Source organism: Gordionus sp. m RMFG-2023, chromosome 1 (genome assembly GCF_954871325.1).
Source record: "Gordionus sp. m RMFG-2023 chromosome 1, tfGorSpeb1-WG-v2, whole genome shotgun sequence".
Lineage (NCBI taxonomy): Eukaryota > Metazoa > Nematomorpha > Gordioida > Chordodea > Parachordodidae > Gordionus > Gordionus sp. m RMFG-2023.
The window spans coordinates 90293801-90314555 of NC_088775.1; the positions used below are offsets into that span (position 1 = coordinate 90293801).

At 30.9% G+C, this 20755-nt stretch overlaps 1 protein-coding gene across 4 annotated transcripts in view; it reads right to left on the minus strand.

Moving 5' to 3' along the window:
• Positions 1 to 20755, minus strand: part of LOC135922853 (vacuolar protein sorting-associated protein 54-like) — a 36216-nt gene that overhangs the window by 8012 nt on the left and 7449 nt on the right. For all 4 annotated transcript variants that reach the window (XR_010571053.1, XM_065457345.1, XM_065457346.1 and 1 more), the window contains 12 exons: positions 14219 to 14318; positions 13340 to 13482; positions 12376 to 12784; positions 10632 to 10832; positions 9754 to 9896; positions 8943 to 9054; positions 6213 to 6943; positions 5911 to 5996; positions 4713 to 4751; positions 3931 to 3988; positions 2460 to 2565; positions 1089 to 1176 (listed from right to left, as the gene is read on the minus strand). Coding sequence is in view for 3 of the 4 variants with exons in the window: in XM_065457345.1 (XP_065313417.1) it covers positions 1089 to 1176; positions 2460 to 2565; positions 3931 to 3988; positions 4713 to 4751; positions 5911 to 5996; positions 6213 to 6943; positions 8943 to 9054; positions 9754 to 9896; positions 10632 to 10832; positions 12376 to 12784; positions 13340 to 13482; positions 14219 to 14318 (2216 nt within the window). In the remaining variant the exon portion in view is untranslated. The remainder of the gene's footprint in view (positions 1 to 1088; positions 1177 to 2459; positions 2566 to 3930; positions 3989 to 4712; positions 4752 to 5910; positions 5997 to 6212; positions 6944 to 8942; positions 9055 to 9753; positions 9897 to 10631; positions 10833 to 12375; positions 12785 to 13339; positions 13483 to 14218; positions 14319 to 20755) is intronic.

A 20755-nucleotide genomic window follows, 5' to 3' on the forward strand; every position in this document is an offset into this window, starting at 1 on the left:
AAAACCTATATTTTTTCTTCTTTTCTTTCTTTCTTTTCTTCATTCTTTCTTTCCTATCTTATTTTAAAAGATGGAATATGAATATATGAAGGACTACGGTTTAAAATAATACTAAAAATAATGATGTTTATAGTTATCGAGAACTAACGCCGCGTTTATATTAAGCGCGATTCGCTCGAGCGATGCCAAATTTAATCGCTAGCGAAATATCAGCTGATCCATCGCGGCGATGATACATTTTGAAATGTACCTAAGCAGCTGTCGCGATTTCGTAATTTCGCTCTCAGTATCTACAAATCATACCTATTACTGGCTTGGTTCGGTAAATTACGCAGCGGAAAAATTTGCGTCGCTTAAGAATTACGTTTATTATAAATGCAGCCTAGAGCCTCATTTACAGTAAACGTGCTATGTCCAAACGTTGAGGTAAATTAACGCTATCGAAATCGCAGCTGATTCTTTGTAGCATTAATTATTGAAAAGATTACGTTCGCAACATATGTTTTCCAAATTTTATCGTAGCGTTATCATTATAAAGCTCTTATTTTTATAAATTATACTTATTTATTGACTAGATTTTGTGTTAAATAACGCAACGCTTGAAACATAACGCGTTTACTATGAACGCAGCGCAAGGTTATGTAAATTTCGGATCTCCAAAGAAAAAATATATTTATAACAAAAGGTTATAAAAAGCTATGAAAATTTATATAAAAACAAATTAAAAAACATTGTTTTTTTTTAAAAAAATAAAATTTATTTTAGGTGTATAAGTGTTAGTCCATTGAGCCGATTTTTAAAAACGGTTAACTCAATATTTTATCCAGAAAAATATTACTCAAGACTGAAGATTTTGCTCGTAGACAGGAACAAAGGTCTAGATATATAATTACCGAATTCTCAAGAAGACTTAGGCAATATTTTTTTCTGGGTAAAATATTGGGTTTAACAACAGTACTTTTAACCCATCACTACAATGACGGTAATTATTCCCATTAGAGTCTATATATAAAGTTACGTCTGTCGCAAGATCACAAGATCTAATTTCTATTCGTACTATTTATTATTATAATGTTATTGTTAAATACCTAGATGTTTTATAGTTATCGATTTCAAACCAGCTGATTTGATGGCCCCAGCGCCGAGTAGCAATTGATAGTTCTTAGAATTGTGTAACTTTATAGCAAAAAATATATATTAAAAAATAAAGAAATCGATAAAATGGAACATTCGAATCGTAAATCGCTAAATGCCCGCTAACGCTATTTGTTGATACTGGGTCCCGGTTCAACTTATTTTTTTGAGACTTTAGGCTAAAATATCTTTATGAACTCAGGGAACCCTATTTTTGGTTCGGTTTAATGTTTTTGATATTTTTTGGGCTTATATTTTGTTTTTTTTCGTGTTTTTTTTTGAGTTGTTTAGTTAATAAGCTTAACCAGGTGGGGGCAGAGCCTAATTACTGGTAACTTTTATCTTAAAATTTAACAAATGTCGAAACCAATGGAAAAAATAGAAAAAGAAATGAAAGTTGCAACATCATTCCACTTCGAATATTTACTTAATAAGGCTATTGTTCCTAAACCGGGTTTAAAAAAATTTACAAAAATTTTAAAAAAAAGTTTGAGAAGTTTTTTTAAATTTTAAAATTTAAGTTTAGGACAATCTTTTTTTATTTTTATATTAAAAATAGCCTATTTCTTCTTTCTTTTCTTTTCTTTTCGTTTAAAGTTTCAAAAGTTTACGAATTAATCATAATTTTTTATATTTAGGACAGAACCTAAAATTCAAAAATCCTATTTAAATAGCGCGCTTTTAATAATCGATAAAATATAAATATTCCTTCCGCAAGTTGTCGCGATTATGATTACGATTATTGGGTATCCAACATGATGAATCTTTTTTAAACAACCTAGAACTTATGATTTTGCGCGATACTATAAGCACCGTATCCGTTGTCGGGAAATTTAAAATTGTTTGGTTGGGCATTTCGAAAACTACGGAACAAATAGAGACCGGTTTAAGGACAACTCATTAAACCCGGGGTAAAATAGATGTGGGACAGGTTCGGACCCTTATTTTAAAATCGGTTTCGAATAAGTTCCAATTATCAAAATTCCCATTAAATGAAATTTAAATTTCTTGAACCTTGGTTCGGGTTCACATCCCTGGTTGGTAGGATTGGTTTGACAGGAAATTTAGGGGATGGAATTGGATTTAATCTTATTGGATTTATATTGACAAATGTCGAAACCAATTTTATTTTTAAAAAACTCTTTTTATTCAAAAAAAATCCTATTTAAATAAGCATACAATGAATAGCGTTTTCAGTGATAGATTAAATATAATAATTCCTTCCGCGAGTTGTCGCTATAATTAATAACGATTATTGAGAATCCAAAATAAATAAAAAAATCAAGGCAAATGATAATCAATTTTTGTAAAATTTTTTTAAAAACCTTTAATAGATGAAATATGGCGGAGGCGATAAATCTGGAAGCGAACGGAAAACGCTCAGCCAAACAGTTATACAAGAGCACGTACTTTAATAGGGCGAACGTTGAGCTAAAAAAAAATTTTTGTACAAAAAAGTTTTTTTTTTTTTAAATTTGAGGAGACATAATGTCGATCCCCAAAAATTTATTAATGGGCGAGTAGGAGGGGGGGGTGATGGGGCAGAAAATGCACTTTAGCAGTGCGAACAAAATGAGCGTTACAAACGCCGCGTTGCGCTCGCCAATAATGCCATTTCAAATGGCCTCGTGCAAAATTGGCAAAAATTACCGTTTGGCGTTAGCAACCATTTTGAAAAAAAAAACGCAAAACAGGTTTGCTTTTTCGTTACTTAATTTTATTTTTCGCGTTTATAAAAATGTAATTTAAATAACTTTACTTATAATCCTAAAAAAAAGGAATATTTAGAAAATTAAAGAAATAAGAAAGCAGACGATAAAATGTAATTTTTAAAGACACTAAATCCTGAAGAAGGAATATTTCGAAAATCAAAGAAATAAGAACGCAGACGATAAATATAATTTTCAAAGACAATAAATCCTGAAAAAGGAATATTTCGAAAATTAAAGAAATAAGAACGCAGACGATAAAATGTAATTTGACAATAAATCCTGAAAAAGGAATATTTCGAAAATCAAAGAAATAAGAACGCAGACGATAAAATGTAATTTTCAAAGACACTAAATCCTGAAGAAGGAATATTTCGAAAATCAAAGAAATAAGAACGCAGACGATAAATATAATTTTCAAAGACAATAAATCCTGAAAAAGGAATATTTCGAAAATCAAAGAAATAAGAACGCAGACGATAAAATGTAATTTTCAAAGACACTAAATCCTGAAAAAGGAATATTTCGAAAATTAAAGAAATAAGAAGGCAGACGATAAATATAATTTTCAAAGACAATAAATCCTGAAAAAGGAATATTTCGAAAATTAAAGAAATAAGAAGGCAGACGATAAATATAATTTTCAAAGACAACCTCAATTTAAACAAGGGACGGGTTACGTTTTTTTTTTTAAATTTAAAAAATTACGGTAAGAAGTAAATGTCCAATTTGTGGGAACTATGAATAAATCACTTCTTTTATTTTTTTGAGTTTATATATATATCCTTATTTTATAAAAAATAACAAATGGAATCTCTAAAATGGCGGCAAAACCGCTAACGCGTGCCTAGGCCCAGCTAGAAAATAATTTAGGCGCGCCTAAAATACACATACTTTAGCGGAAATGTGTTATTTTTCAAACCGGAAATGTTATTCCAAAATAACCTACCCTTATGAATTTTCAGACAAATTTTTTTGCTATTGAACTTTAGATGTTTAAATCTAAAACAATGGCGCTTAAAAAATTATTTAAAGTTTAAAAAAATTACACATTGGCGCTAAATAAAATATATATTAAAATTTTTACCAGCATAAGATATAAGATTCGTTTTTTATGAGCAAATTGTTGATAAGTTTATCACGACCTAAAAAAAAAAATTAAATAAGATTGATAGATTTATTTTTGACTTTAAACTGTCATAACTAAGAGTGACATCTCGAATTTCTAGGGAAAAAAAACGAGGGGAGGGTGAACAAATACAGAGTCTAGGATCACTGTGGGGTAGTGGTTGTTAAAGGGCTCGATTAGGGCCAATTTTAAATTAACATAATCAAGATTTCATTAATAGATTTCCAGACCTATCTGTCATCTATTAGCAGAATCTTTTAGAGATGCTCGCGTAATATTTTTTTTAGGCTAAAATATTGGGCTAGCCATTTTTAAAGAATCGATCCGTTTTAACAACACTATCCCTGGAAAATAAATTATAAGAAGGGATGAGAGAGGGGTAAACCCTACCCCCCCCCTTCCGCCTTCTTTACACGATAATTTCCATAGATTAAAATAAATGCTTTATTTTCGGATTTAAGCCTCGCGATGCACAGCGTCTCCGCCTCATTTCCCCGCTTACCATAAAATGAAACGAGGCCAGGTCTTTCAAATTAAATAAAATTATATTAAAAAAAAAGAGTCGTGTCCTAAATATCGAAAATCTAATCGGTAAACATTAGAAAACTTCAGCGAAAATAAAAAATAATTGTAAGATAAAAATTTAAAAAACTTCTGAAAGTTTTTTTTTATTTTTGCGAATTTTTAAACTGGATTTAGGACATATTCTAAAAAAATATATATAAATATATTATATATACTTTTAGTTTGAACGAAGTCTGTTATTAGTAAGTCGGAAGCTGTTAATAAAATATATATATATATAAATAAATAGGATAATTAAATAAGCAAGACTACTAACTCGCGTCTATGTCTAAAAAAATGCCAATAATGTCAATCAAATTTTTTTCTTTCTCTAGACATGTGTACAAACATATCTACCGGATCTAGTATAAATATGTGGGAAGATAAAACATTTTCGTAGTAAAAATTTGGTGCTTTAACCCCCTGTTTCACGAAAATTGATATTACGACAGGGGCTGGCAGGTCCATAGCTCTTAAAAGGCGAGGTATTTAAATAAATATACCAATTTCTACTAATATTTCATTTCTCAATAAATTACGCCAAAGAACTTTAAAAAAAATGATTAAAATATAAAAACCTCGAGATATTTAAAATTAAAGGGATCTGTCCAAACCTTTTATGCCATCTACAAATGACATATAATAATACCTAAACTGACGACGCGTACATAATAATGCATTTGAAAGCGCCGTTGAATGCAAATCAGCTGGAGCCGCCATTCTTGGTAACCCATATAGTAAATTATTCTCATGTTAAAAACTACTATATATTTTCTAATATTTTTTTAAAATTAAAAAACAAACAAATATATATTATCCTAATTTTATGAATAGGAATAAATTGGCTTCTCGTTTAAAATTTCTTAATAATGATACGGGTAACCAAAATGGCGTCGCCAGCTGTTTTTCATTGATGTACACTTTTAATGAATGCATTGTCGGTCTAAGGTATTATTATATGTCATTGGTCATCTATCAACAAACTTCAGGCATGCGCAGTTAATAAGGTATTATACACTAAATAAAAACGTAAAATTTTGGGGATATTAAAGAAGAGCCCATATCTTCGGGGGCGGAGTAATTTTTAGTTAGCGTGTACCTAATGGTGTTAAACGGTTCGATTTGAAGCCATTTTTAAAAATGACTAACAAAAAAAATATTACGCAAGCCTACGAAGTTTGTTAAATAAGATGGACGGGCATTATTGTGATGGACATCTATTAGCGAAATCTTTATTTCTGGCTAATAGGCCCAAATGAGCCGTTTAAAAAACGCTATTGTATTACCCTATCGTCATATACAAATTCAAGTTGAATCTCCATTTTGTTTCGTTATGGAACGCTACATTTATATATAAATTGTTTTATAATATACCGCTGTGCGTGATAAAATTTTCGAAAATGGAACCGAATCTCTTGGGGAAATCGAACGGCTTCCATTTCTCCGCCGATAATATTGATCTATATCAATCAAAAAAAAAAAAATTCGATCAAAAATTGAAAATACATCTATAAATTTTTACGATCAATTTACAACAAAAAAATATTTGGATCGGTTCTGATTATTAATTTTTTTTAAAAAAAAATCTATATCGATTATCGGATTTTTTAAAAATCAATCGATTATTCCGGCCCCTTCCCAAACAACCCCGGTTTGTATTGTATCACATTAATTACTGTAAATCGCGTTTGGCTCTTTGCGCGTAAAAATTTAGCGTTTGGGATACTAGTTTACGTAAAACGTTCAGAAAAATCTGGCCCTGTTCGTCCGATAAAGCGCTCTTCCGATATACTATGTCCTTTCCGTTGTTGAGGTACCCATTGAGAACCTTGCCGCCAACCCCTTTGCTATCATTGTCCTCTTCGCGAATGGCGTTATCGTAATTACTACCGTGACTTATGTCGCCGTTGAAGCAAGACGTGTCATTTATCGATAAAGAGGAAGCGGTTAGGGCGACGCCGCTTTCGTTTTCGATAACGTCATCCTCCGCTTCCTCGGGCCCATCGAAGGGATTTTTGTCGTCGGGATATAAGGAAGGATTAGAGGGAGGAATATCGGCGATAAATACGCGATCCTTCACGTCAATGTTCTCGCATTCGGGAAGCGGTATGCGATTAGGTATTCCACGCTTCCCGCGAACACCCAAGTTTTCTTCACTATGGTGTCCCTCACTTTCGGGACTCAACAAAGCGGGATTTTGTGAGACGAGTCGGGATAAATTGAAATCCGTGGTCCCGAAAAATTCGCGAGAAATTGTGTATAGGGTGTGAAAGGATTGAAATGCGTTCAGGAGCGCGTTCTCTTCTCCCAGCGCGCCGCGATTATGATTAGATAAATTTTCCTCGGGGCGTTTGATTTGATCCGCTTCGTCTTGGTCGTTAAATAGGTTGGTAATAAATACCGGATTCTGTAAAAAAAAGGTTTTAAATTTGGTTTAAAAATTGGCATAAATAAGTCATATTTAAAAAAAAAACGCAATTTATTATTAACTTTTCACGTTTGTTAATAAAATAAAATCTAATCAATGGTCTTAATTTTTGTAATTACCTGTTCTTTTCTTCTCCGTTTAATGGCGATTTCCAGGGTTTACCCGGGTTGGCCAGTTTTCCGCTCTTCTAAACAACCGGATGCCCATCCTGACATCAATCTCTTTAGGTGGTTTTTAAACACCGTCGAGGAGACGGTGACATTTTAGACCCTCCATTAGACGTTACCACTTACCGCCACGATTTTAATAAAGTTACAATTCTTTACATTCTTACTTGGCAACCAGTGCCATAATAAATACAATTTATAAACCTATTTTTTTTTGTTAGAATGTGTCCCTAAAATATCGAATTCACAAAACTTTCGAAAAATTTTTTAAACGAATAAATAGTTAGGCTATTTTAAATATAAAAAATTTTTTAAAAAACTTTTTAAAGTTTTAAAATTTTTCGAAAATGATTTAGGACATATCCCGAAGAAATAATATTTGTTTTTTTTTATATATTTAAAAAAAAAAATACCATTCGTGTATAAAACAAAATCAGCAGCATCGCTTATGATGATTCGATATTAAACATTTTTTTTTCTTTCTCTTTCAGATCCGACTTACCGTGTTAATGACTCCAACTAAACAAAAAATAGGGGAGAAGACCGAAGACCGACAATAAAATAAACTGACAGGACCAAAAACCCGATAACAAAAGTGGACAGATTGGTCTTTCATAATATCCATTAAGAGCCGGGATAAAAACTATCGAAATGTTTCATTTTACTTAACCTTTTTTTTTAAAATTTGATTTCCTCTTATTTTATTATTTTCTGTTTTTTTTTCTTCCTTCTTCCTTCTATAGATGCATTTGTAATATTTTTTTCTTACTTTTTTTTGGAATTCTTCTCCAGTAGTGTTGTTAAACGGTTTGTTTTGTGCCAATTTTTTAAAAACGGCTAACTCAATACTACATCCAGAAAAATATTACGTGAGACCTGAAGATTTTGCTCATAGAAGGAACAAAGGTTCTAGACATATATTACAGAAATCTCGAGGCTTAGGAAATATTTTTCTGGCTAAAAAAGCCGTTTAACAATACTATTCTCCAGATGCATCACTATTAAGTAACCACTTTTGTGGAGCTAATGTTTTGGTCAATGTCTTCTTCTTCTTCGTTTTTTGGCGATTTCTACCCAGGTAGGCCAGTTTTGCCTCTGATTTTTCTTTCCCATTTTTGACGGTCCTGAGCATCGATATTTGTAAGATTCACGCTTCTCGTATCCGCCGCTATGAAATTTGCCAAAGTCATCTTGGACCTTTCTCTAGGTCTTGATCCTCCTAATTCCATCAAGGCGCATCTCTTTACCCAGTCATTTTGGCACAATGTATTGTAAATTTTATAGGTTTATTTAATGGTAGAGCAAACGACAGGTTTAAAATCAAGATGATAATAAGGATACTTGGTCATTAAAAAAAAATTAACCAATCTCGATTCTGTATTTGACTGAAGGAATAATCACAAATAAGATACATTTTTTATTATGTTCCATTTTAAATCTAAATTTTATTAATAAAAAATTATTAAGCGATCGCCAAAAATATTTAATATTAAATTATGATTAATTATAAATATCACATTTAAATTTATATTCTACAAAATATAATCGCGGACAAGAATATTTATATAAAGGAAAATTGCTCAAAATTCTCAGAGATTATAAATTTATAAAAATATTTCGCATTTTGAAAATATTTATAACGGTCTTGACCGAATGCAAAGAACGGTTAAAATCGATCAGGTCCTACCCGTTTTCGGTCTGGACCGTTGACCTCTATCTAATTATCAATCTATCTATCTGTCTATCAATCTTTCTATCAATCTCTATTTATTTCTATCTAACATCATATTAAATGTTAATTTATATCGTACGAAAGAGAGGCTCCATTTCTCCAATAATTTAACGCTCTCGTCCTCCAAATATTTGTCGATATCCCTCAAAACGTTATTCAGTTTGTTGGAGGCTCTGTTAAAATCTTTTTGGCTACGGTTGGAGAGGGAATCGTTACGTAACGTTTTTGTTTTCCACCATTAGCGGGGCAACCGAAAGAGAGAGAGAGAGAAAGAATTAAAATTACGATTATTAACTAAATTACGATTTCGTGATGAATTAGAATATACGGAGATGATTTACCCTTTAAGGGGATCAAACCCAAATTATAATTATTTTTATTTCAATGGTTCAAGTTATTTCGGCACGAAGCTTGATTACTGGAATTATTTCTAATGAGCGTTGCTAAACTGCCCCATTTGGTCAATTTTAAATTTTAAGACGTAAGCCAAAATAATATTATGCACTAGATGTCGTTAAAGGATGACAAAACCTTTTTGCCATCTACGAATAAAATCTCCAGGGCTTGCGCAATATTTTTTTTGGCTAAAATATCGGGGCTAATCGAGCCGCTTAACGGCACTAAATTGTATCCACCAATGTTTTTCATTTTTAAAAGAAAAACGAATTTCCGTGGCCGTAGATCAAAGATCAAAATGGCGGGAGATTTAAATCTTGCCGATATACCTTTTCTATCCTAAGGGAAAACTCCGATATATCAAGCGACTGCCCATTGTTTTTAAGAGAACATTTCTATAATGAAAGGACTTTATATGTCCAAAAAAAAAATTTTTCTTTCTTTCTTTCTAATCTCATATTACACAAAAAAAAATGTATCATCATCTACATTACGAATATTTATGAAATATCAGGTTATGCCAATCGGTAAACGATTCGTTTATTTTGTCGCGAATCGTATTCCAGAAGACGTGTTGCGAGTTGGACGCGTTCGAGGAGGAGGCGAAGAGGAGAATCGATATCAAAAACGCGAATAGCTAAAAAAAATAATTTTATATAAATTTTTTACTTTCTTTAGGCTTGTGTGTCCTAAATGTTTTGAAAATAAAAACCTCAAAATTTATAAATTTTGGCAAATTAATAAAATTATGAAACATGAGATATATCTTCCATTATTATGTTTTACGTAATAAAACGAAAAAAATAAAGAAATAAAACGAAAACAAACAAAAAAAAACGAGAATAAAATACAAAAATTACTAGTTTTTTTCATAAAAATTATCCAAAATTAATAAATTTTTTGTAAAATGACGAAAAATGATTTAGACCACTATTTTATTTTTACACTAAAAATAGCTTATGTTATTTTTTTTCCTTCAAAATTAATAAAATTATTTATTCTATATTTTTTTTATATTTAGGACACAGCCTTAAAATAAAATTCTTAAATTTTTACGATTCTACAAAAGATTTTTTTTTGCTCAACATTTTGGGCAAATAAAAAAAAATCTTTTTTCTTTCAAACTCTAATAATTAATCGATATGCCGAGGATTTAGAAAATTCCCTTCAATGAGAGACCACTACATCATTTCTAAACAGGGTCCAGAACCGTGATGTATAACGGGTTACGGTTCGGTTAAACTCCGGCTATGGATTCAGTCGTTATAACGGTTCGCTCCGGTTTTAAATATATTTGATCCGGGTTTTCGTTCCGTCTTGTTCGGATACTCTAAAACCCGATTAAAAGTAATAAAAAAAATATGGGAGTAACCTTGACGTTCGAGATGTGTCGCGTTAATAGGCAAAATACGTTTCGGAAAAAAGTAACGAGCGCGTTTAATGTCAGGTTCGGAAAATTTTCGATAAGGGTGTGACCAGCGTTATCGTATTCGTAATTTGAATGATTTTGATTGAAGGATGAGTTATTAGTTGACGGTTTAGAAATGCAGTGGTGAATTGTAGATTTCAATTGCTTTTTTTTTAAAAATATAGTAAAAATTCCATCATAAATCGATTAAGTCAAACCCAACCCACTTCACATTATAACATTTTTGTAAGATGATAATATATTTTATTTATTATTAAAAAGTATCCCCCCTACACTCCCAGTTACTTATGGAAATGAGCTTTCTTTGAAGAAGAGAAAATGTATACGTAATTTATATATTTTTTTAAATATCTCGAGATAAGTAATATAAGGCTATAATGGATAGCGAAGGTCGGCAAATGGCAAAATTCTCTGGACCGGGCTGAGTGGGAATTTAGTGGTTGCCTGGCACACCCAGAAAATTTTTATGGCCCTATCCGGTATGGCTTCAATTACTTTTTTTTACTAAGGTTACTCAGCCAGACCCAGTATTTTATTAATTTTGGGGAGTGGTTATAATATCAAAAATCATATAAAGATGGCATTGAAATCTTTTTTTGCCCAACCCCGGCACATATAAGATAATTTCTAGATGTGGCCCGGCCCAGCTCAAAAAAACCCCAAAAAATAGAAAAATGATAAATATAGCCGCAAACGAATTTGCCATTATTTCATAGTTATAAACGTGTTTAAAGATTTAAGATATTTTCACATTTATAAAAAAAAACATGTATATTTATTTTGATATAGATGACGAATATTTACATTAAATTTTATGTTAAGAGAGTTTAAAAAAAATGATCCAAAGTGGTAAGAGTTATGAGAAAATCAATTTTAAAAAAAGGAATATCTAAACGTAGATAATTTTTTAACATATATATTTCAATAATATGAAGCTCCAATTATATACACATTTTAGGATTGTTAAAAGGCTCAATTCGATCTAATTTTTATAAAAAGGCTAACTCAATATTTTATCCAAAAGAATATTGTGCCAGCCTAAATATTTTGCTCATAGATAACACATAGGATCGAACATCTGTTGGCGAAATCCCGACGCTCAGGCAATGTTTTCCTGGCTATAATGTTGAGTCAGCCGTTTTTGAACATCTGCTCAAATCGAGCCGTTTAACAACACTCATACATTTAAAGGCCTTAATAATTTAATCATATTTTTTTTATAAGATTTATATTAAACCCATTCCAACTTATCTTATATTGCCCCCCGCCCCCCCCTCTCCCCTCTTCAGCTAATCTGGTATCCTATTTTATTAAAAAATAATTATTGGAAATCAAAATTTTGGGATCAAAAAAATGGATTAAATCAGTTTATGCCGAACTGGGCTAGTGTGGCACAATCTTTTGATCAATTAGCTCGATAGGAGAAAACATTTTCTCTCTTTTTGAATGGAGCCAGATACGCGAAAAATAAATGGGTCCAGATAAATTCTAATTATAACGATGATATCGGTCTACCAAAATCGTCTTCAATGCCTCCCCCTGGGTGCTCCTAAATGGAGAGTCTTTTGAGAAGGTAAATTTATTAACTTCCAAACAACCTTTTTTGTGATTATAATAATATCACATCTCAATGGGATCCAATTACCGGGTTGAGTAAGTTACATTAAAAATTTAAAGGAAAACTCACGCCAGCTATGATGTTATCGATATGGGAACAACTTTCTTCTTTGAGGTACTCGATGAAAGATAGGTTTCGGAGATACAACAATCCCAAAACTACAGAACTCAGCTCGACCAACAAATTTTCCCATTCTCCGACCTTCAAAACTTCTTCGAAACTTTGAAAGTTCTGCGTGATGTCTTTCGAGCGAGTCAGAGAGTAATTTTGATTCAAATCGAGAGACTTTGTGAGCAAGGAGGATAGTTTGTTCTCCATTTTGGCGGAAAAACCTTTGATCTGGTTAGGGTTGGTTGAGGGGTTTATATTCAAAGATTTATCTTTATCGCAGAAGTGACGGGTTATGATAGACGTGTAATCTGCCCACAGCATTCGAAATATTAGATTTTCGATCTCGAGCAGCTGAGCATCCAGATACCTATAAAAAAAATAAGAGAATTTTTAAAAGGATGGATGGATAAATTTTTAGACTTAAGATTGCTAAGATCAGTAGAACAATTAGTGAAGATATGGGTGGCTAAAGAGTTCAACCCGTGCTATCAATAATTATTATGATTAATATGAATAGGGAGAGAGGTAAGATAATAGACAAAAAAGTTCCACTGTAGTTATTAAATACTTATTTTTTAAAAAAAACCTACGATTGGATAGTGTGTCTCTATAAATAAAAAGTATTTTACATAACAACCAAATGGGAAACTCGGCAAAAATTTCTACTATAATAAACCCAGAAATGTACGTAGAGCAGAGACCTGCAAAGGTACCATTTGTACGGCCCGGCCCGGATTTTTACAGCTTAACCCGAGTTTTATATTTACAAACCCGGTCTAACCCGGGTTCTTTCTAATAAAAAAAATTTCAGGCCCGGCCCGAATATATTTAAAAAAAATTAAAATACGGCTCAGCCCGTGTACACCGGCAGGGCTTAGGGCCGTACCTGCAGGTCTCTGATATAAGGTAAAGCTTTCGTTACCTAAAACTTCTGACTCCTTTGAGTTCCTTGCTTAGCACGTCCCTCGATGACGACACCAGGTCGAAGGCGCTCACGTATTCGTTGTTCGCTAGCAAAATTTGAAGCGTAGGCTGAGATTGACATAATATGGCCATGATTTTTAACTTTTTTGAATTATGGTTAATAAGTAAATAAAAAAAATGTATGATTTTTTTTTTTTAAAAAGCATGCCCGATTCCTATTGGTCGACTATATATAGTGTCTATAACGTTGCCGCTTTCGGGCGCGTTTAAAACCCATTCTGATTTTCGAGTTCGTTTAACTGGTAGTGTCCATTTTCCCCTTTAAATCAAACGTTATCTAACCCTGCATTCACGGTTAGCACAAAATTCGCGGGTATAAAAGTTTAAGTTAGGGTTGCATTTATAGTAAACGCGTTATCTTCAAGCGTTGCGTTATTTAAAGCAACGTATTTTTTACAAAATTAAGTCTAGGTAAAAATTTATAAATATGGAAGCGTTATAATAATAACGCTACGATAAAATTTAAATAACACATGTCGCGACGCGTTGATACAAAAATATGCGTTTCCGATTATAAAAATAAATAGCGAATTCGATAAATAAACAATGGTAGTATGAATTTTTTCTTGAAATTAACTTTTTTTAAAAACTGAATCAGCTGTAAACAAGGCAACGTTCGAAACATAACGCGTTTACTAAAAATTTGGAGTAAGCATTTTTTTTAAAAATAATACTTCAGTACAGATATTCGTGCTAAATATGAATGCAGGGCCAAATCGCTAATCCCTAGAAATTCCTAAGCCAACAACGAGAACGAAAGATGAATAGGAAAAGAGAAATATAAAGACGCGAATTCGAATTCGAAAAACGCGAGTACCTTGTCGCGGATTTTGTGGTAATTAGATAGTTTGATTTGCAATCGCAACAATTTGGCAGTATTTATGGCGTGTTGGGAATTGTAGACGGATATGAAATGCCTTCGATATAATAATTTAAAAAAAATGGATATAACTTGATTTAAACGGATTTTTATCTGTGTATTCCAATGACATATAATAATACCTAGACCGAAGATACATTAATTAAAAGTGTACATCAATAAAAAAAACAGCTGTGGACGCCATTTTGGCTACCCATTCTTTTTTTAAAATGAACATATTTTCGAATAACATCAATCTGGATCATAAAAATTAGGATAATATGTATTTTGTTGTTTTAAATTTAAAAAAAAAAAATTAGAAAATATAATAATAGTTTCTATAACATGAGAATAATTACCATATGGGTTACCAAAATGGCAGTTTCAGCTGATTCGCATTTCAACGACGCTTTCAGGTGCATTATTACGAATGCATCGTCAGTCTAGGTATTATTACACATGTCATTGGTGTATTCATAATCACAAAATAATCCAAAAAATAATAAATTAAAAACCACTAACCACAAAAAAAAATATATAATAATAATAAATAAAAACTTGAATACGTAAAAACCTTTTTTTTTTTGGTCGATCGAAATATAAAGTCAACCCTTTCTTTTCCTATAATCTAAAAAACGCGAAAATCTCGAGACGCAGATTTGATTAGAGATCTGCAAAGTTAGGCCCGGCTCGAACGGGTTTCGGGCCGGGTTCGGGCCTAATTCCATTTAAAATAATCGGGTTCGGGTCGGGCCCGGGTCGGGTCGGACCTTGGAAATTTTATTAAATATATCTTAAATTTATCAATAATTTTGTATCGAATTTTTTTTTATGTAAAATAGAAAATTTTAGATTTAATTCATTCGAAACTAAACTCTACATAACATTATGTTTTCTATTTTATGTAATTATAAAAAAATTAATTTCCTATATTTAAATAAATATCGGGTTCGGGCTTGAAAAATTTGGCCCGATGCAGAGATGCAGATCACTAGATTTGATATCGTTCCTTATTTTGTCGAGATTTTCGAACAACGTCCATATCATAATAACAATGATAGTAGTTATAAACCCTAAATTCGCATATTGATATTTATAGTGCGAACAAATGGAGCGTTTCCGCGTTGCAAGCGCCAATAACGCCTTTTAAATGGCCTCGCGAAAAATTGGTAAAATTATCGTTTGGCGTTAGCAAAGGCTTTTCATTACTTTTGTTTATTCTTCGCTTTTTACTGAATATTATATATAATAAACAACTTTACTTGGAATCCTAGAAAAGGGAATATTTAGAAAATTGAAAGAAATAAGAACGCAGACGATAATATAATATTCGAAGACAAATCCTGTTTTATATGAACTTCATTTAAAATTTGGGTCATTCCATGACACAATCAACCACGATTCGGCGACCCCCCCCCCTTCGATATTTTTTAAAATTTGATAAGCAAGGAAAGGTCAGTGTAACTAAGAAACAGCCAAAATTTTAGCCTCCTAACATTTATATTTTTGAAGTTATTGGCATTCAAAGCGGCAAAAAATGACGTATTTTTTACCTTTATCTGCCTTGATTCAATTAATCATATCTTACAAAACTACATAATTGTAAATAAAATTTAATTTCAAAATTACCCACCATTTTATTTAAATATATAATGACTAAAAAAGATTTTTTTTGGAAATAATACGACCTTCAAATTTTTTTTTAAAAAAATTTAGTTGATATTACTAAACTCTTCCTTTGTATTTATAATAAAAAAAATTGGGCTGGGAAGTGGCCATATTTATTCTCAAAAATCGATAAAATGTTTAGAAAATAGATATTAATCAGTTTTTAATGGTTTTTTTGAACTCTTTGATATAATTTAAAGGATTATTCATCTTGTAACTAAAAATAACATATCACACTTGACCATATAACAGAATGGTTGAAGCCGATTACAAATTAATTAAGGGTAAAATATGTTTGTATGTTTTAAAGGGCAACATATCTTCTTTGATTTAATTGGGTAAATTTGATCTAATTGTTGTAGTTTTGTAGCTATGTATTTTTGTTATATCATTATATATGAAATGTCAATCAAAAGGGATCTTTTGAATTTGAGTTTTTTTTTTGAGGATTAATGTAAAGAAGAAGATCAGATGTTCTTTTGTTGATGGATTTTTGGATGTTGTTTGTATATGTATATCAGAGTTGTTAAAGGATCTAGATCCTGTATCTAGATAGATTTTTGATTAAATAATCTGTATCTAGATATTATTTTAGACGTTGTATCTGTATCTAGATCCACTTAAAAAGTATCTTTTAACAACTCTGATGTATATTAATACGTAAATATGTTATACATTTTGATTGGATAAATATGAACCAATGATAATAAATTGATTATGGAATCTTTAGATTTTAATATTAATATTTTAGGCTTAAATACCGATGATTATCAATTTAAAATTTTGGTGGTGGCTGCAAACACATATAATATGTGTACCACAACCTCCAACGAGTATGCAATTTTTTTTGGGCAAATGCTTGCAAATTTTGAAAAACCGATTTTAACATCAGGCCTCATTAGCTTGTCTTGCCATGTAATTTTGTTGTATTACTATTCATTCATTATTTTGGACACTGTCCAATTTTCTGGTAATATCGTCAAAATTTATATATTTAAAAGTTTTAGATAAGAGTGGTAATTTTTTAAAAAAAATATTGCTAAGAATATGCTCATCTTTATCGATAGTAACTGGCTCAATCTCATTTAGAGCTTTTTTTTTAAATTGTATATCTTTTTTTCTGTCAATCTTTTCTTTTTTTTATTGGAGATTCCCCCAATAGCCGGGTTCTCTTCGGTATGATGAATATCAGGGTCTATAAATGCGTCATTTGACTTATCAGCTGTTCCGACTTTTCTTCGAACATTTATCACATGTCTTATCATCCGTGAGTTGAAGTGACATCCAAGATTGTAACATTTTTCTAAGATTCGGAGTTACATTATTATGTTTCAGTATTCTAAAAGGGTTTCAGAATCTACTTTTTCGAATAAGATTTTTGTTTCATTTTAATCGAAAATTCTATATGATAAAAAAAAAAATTAATTTATAAAAATATCACTTATTCGGATATCTAATTACGGGTGTACCGATACCACCTTTAGGATGATAATCCGAAACGATATTGCGGATATTATATTCATATTCGGCCAAATAACCGATATCGCTAATCTAATTTTGCTCGCTTTACATATTCTATATTTTAATTAACCTAGTATTTTTAGGGCTATTTATTCGATTATATTCATATATGTAAAATTATATATAAATATATAGTACAAAATGTGGTATAAATCTAATTTTTTTTGTTCCAAAAACTTTATTTTGATGATAGAAAGTAGAAAGTATATCTATCCCATCTACTATCATGGTTGAAAAAATTATTAATTTAGTTTTTACAATGACATATACAATACCTAGACTGGCGATTCGTTCATTAAAAGTGTACATCAATGCAAATCAGCTGGAGACGCCATCTTGGTTACACTGATCATTATTAAAATTTTAAACGAGAGTCTAATTTATTCCTATATCTGATGCAAACTTTATTAAAGAATTACCGGATCATCGAGAGATAATAAGGAAGCAAGTTATAAATATAAATAGTAGTTTTTAACATGAAAATAATTACTATAGGTGTTACCAAAATGGCGGGTCCAGCTGATTTGCTTTTAACGACGCTTAAAAATGCATTTTAATGAATAAATCGTCAGTCTAGGTATTAATGTCATTGAGTTTTTAAGACCATAAATATCCTCTTATAATTAATACATTACTAATTAATTATACATTTAGTTTTTTTTTATATAAAATTTATCACTTCTCAAATTATATAAGAATATTCTTAATTTCAATAAATGCATTTTCTTAAATATCGAAAACTTAAATATATCGAAAAAAATAATAAATAAAATAGACCCGATCAGAACCGATCCAATGAAAAATATCGGTACATTCCTACTAGTGTTGTTAAACCACCTATCTTTAGTCAACTATAAAACAGAGCAGCCATATTTTTATCCAGAAATATTCTTGTCAATCTTCAAGTTTAGAATCAACTTAGAAGCTTAATTCAATATTTTTAGTCTAAAAACTTGACTAAGGGTAATTTTATTTGATATTATTTTGCATTTGTGCGTTATATCATCTACTTGCTTTTTAATCATTATGATTGTAGTCTATCATTTGAATAGTGTCAAAATTTTCAATGTTTGATTTTATTTGTTCATGTAATAATGGGGTCTCTTTGTTAGCGGGGACGTATAAGACATTTGTGAGAGAAGGTTAATAAGTCTTCCCATGATTTTAAACAATTTAAGTTATCATTAACTTTTGCGATAAGTTAAATAACAAAATTTGAAATTAGGTTTCTAGATTTATTTGGTAGATGTGTTAAAGTGGGTCCTTTTTCCCATTCAAAAAATATTTCAAGAAAATCTGTGTTAATAGCGGGAGGATGAGGCTCAATAATATTTAATAAGGGTAAGGGTATTGTTATAATTTCATTGGTTGGAGATTTTTGAGAGGAAGGACATGTTGACCCTTTATAACTATGTTTATATAAAAGATTGCCCTTTGTCACTTTAATTAGTTTAGCACATATGTTACAAATTGTTGACATTTTTATTTTATTTTATTATTTTTTAACATAAGAATATTTTTATTATAAAAATTAAAATTTCTTAGCAAAACTATGTATATAGGATTATGAATATTTAAATTGATGTTACAAAATTGCTTGTTACAAGTTTGAGGGTATGTGTGATGTGCGAGAAACCTATGTCTATCCATGAAACGAAAATATTAATTTTTTAATTTTAATTATTTTTATCATTCATAAAATTAATCCAATTACTTGCCGACAAACGCGAAAATCATTACGATCTCTTTGGCCCATCATTGCCTAGACGTGCAAGATCAAAATTACAAACATAACCTCTCATAGTTTTCTTGCACATTACACATACCCTCAAACTTGTAACAAGCAATTTTGTAACATCAATTTAAATATTTATAATCCTATATACATAGTTTTGCTAAGAAATTTAAATTTTTATAATAAAAATATTTTAATGTTAAAAAATAATAAAATAAAACAATGTCAACAATTTGTAACATCTGTGCTAAACTAATTAAAGTGACAAAGGGCAATCTTTTATACAAACATAGTTACAAAGGGTCAACATGTCCTTCCTCTCAAAAATCTCCAACCAACAATACTTAAACCATTATTAAATATTGTTGAGCCTCATCCTCCCCCTATTAACACAGATTTTCTTGAAAGATTTTTTGAATGGAAATAAGGACCCACTTTAACACATCTACCAAATAAATCTAGAAACCTAATTTCAAATTTTGTTATTAAACTTATCATAAAAGTTAATGATAACTTAAATTGTTTAAAATCATGGGAAGACTTATTAACCTTCTCTCACAAATGTCTATACGTCCCCGCTAACAAAGAGACCCCATTACATGAACAAATGAAATCAAACATTGAAAATTTTGACACTATTCAAATGATTAACTACAATCATAATGTTAAAAAGCAAGTAGGTGATATAACACACAAATGCAAAATAATATCAAATAAAATAGATCAAGGTGACCATAGGTGGTGCAATTAAACTTATATCCTAAGATAACCATCTTTCTCCTATCAATGAAGAAACATTACAACTATTGATACAATACATCCTGAAGCTTCTACAAATAATCAACCCATCTCTCCAATACCAGACTGTAATTTTTAGCAGTGATGAAATAGTCAATGCCATCAATTCTTTCAATAAAAACTCAGCAGGTGGTCTTGATGGTTTCAGACCCTCATATTTTCAATACTTAATTAATTCAAAAAATCCTTCCCATAGTTCTGTCATCAAGGTTTTAACAACTTTTTGTAATAACATAATAAATAATGATATTCCAATACAAACTCACCAAATCCTTTTTGGTGCACGTCTAATTGCCTTATCTAAGCCAGATGGTGGTACCCGTCCCATGCAGTAGGCTCTTTTTTCAGAAGATTAATAGCCAAAATCATAATAGAACACATCAAACATGATGCTTTTAACATTTTAAATTCTTATCAACTAGATTTTGGGATCAAGGGTGGCTGTGAAATAGCGGTTCATACCTTAAGAATTTAATTAGAAAACCCACCACCTGATTCTGTAATATGTAAACTAGATTTCAAAAATGCCTTCAATAGCCTACATCGTACCTCATTATTAAAATTCTTCTATGAATCTTTTCCCTGTTATTCTAAATTTATTGAATCCTCATATGGTTTTCAGACGCCTTTGACATATGGATCTTATCAGATTTTATCCCAAGAGGGCATCCAACAAGGGGATTCATTAGGACCTCTTTTTGTTTTGGAATCCATCACCTCATCTACCAAATTAAACAAAATTTCAACCCAAATCTTAATCTATGGTATTTAGA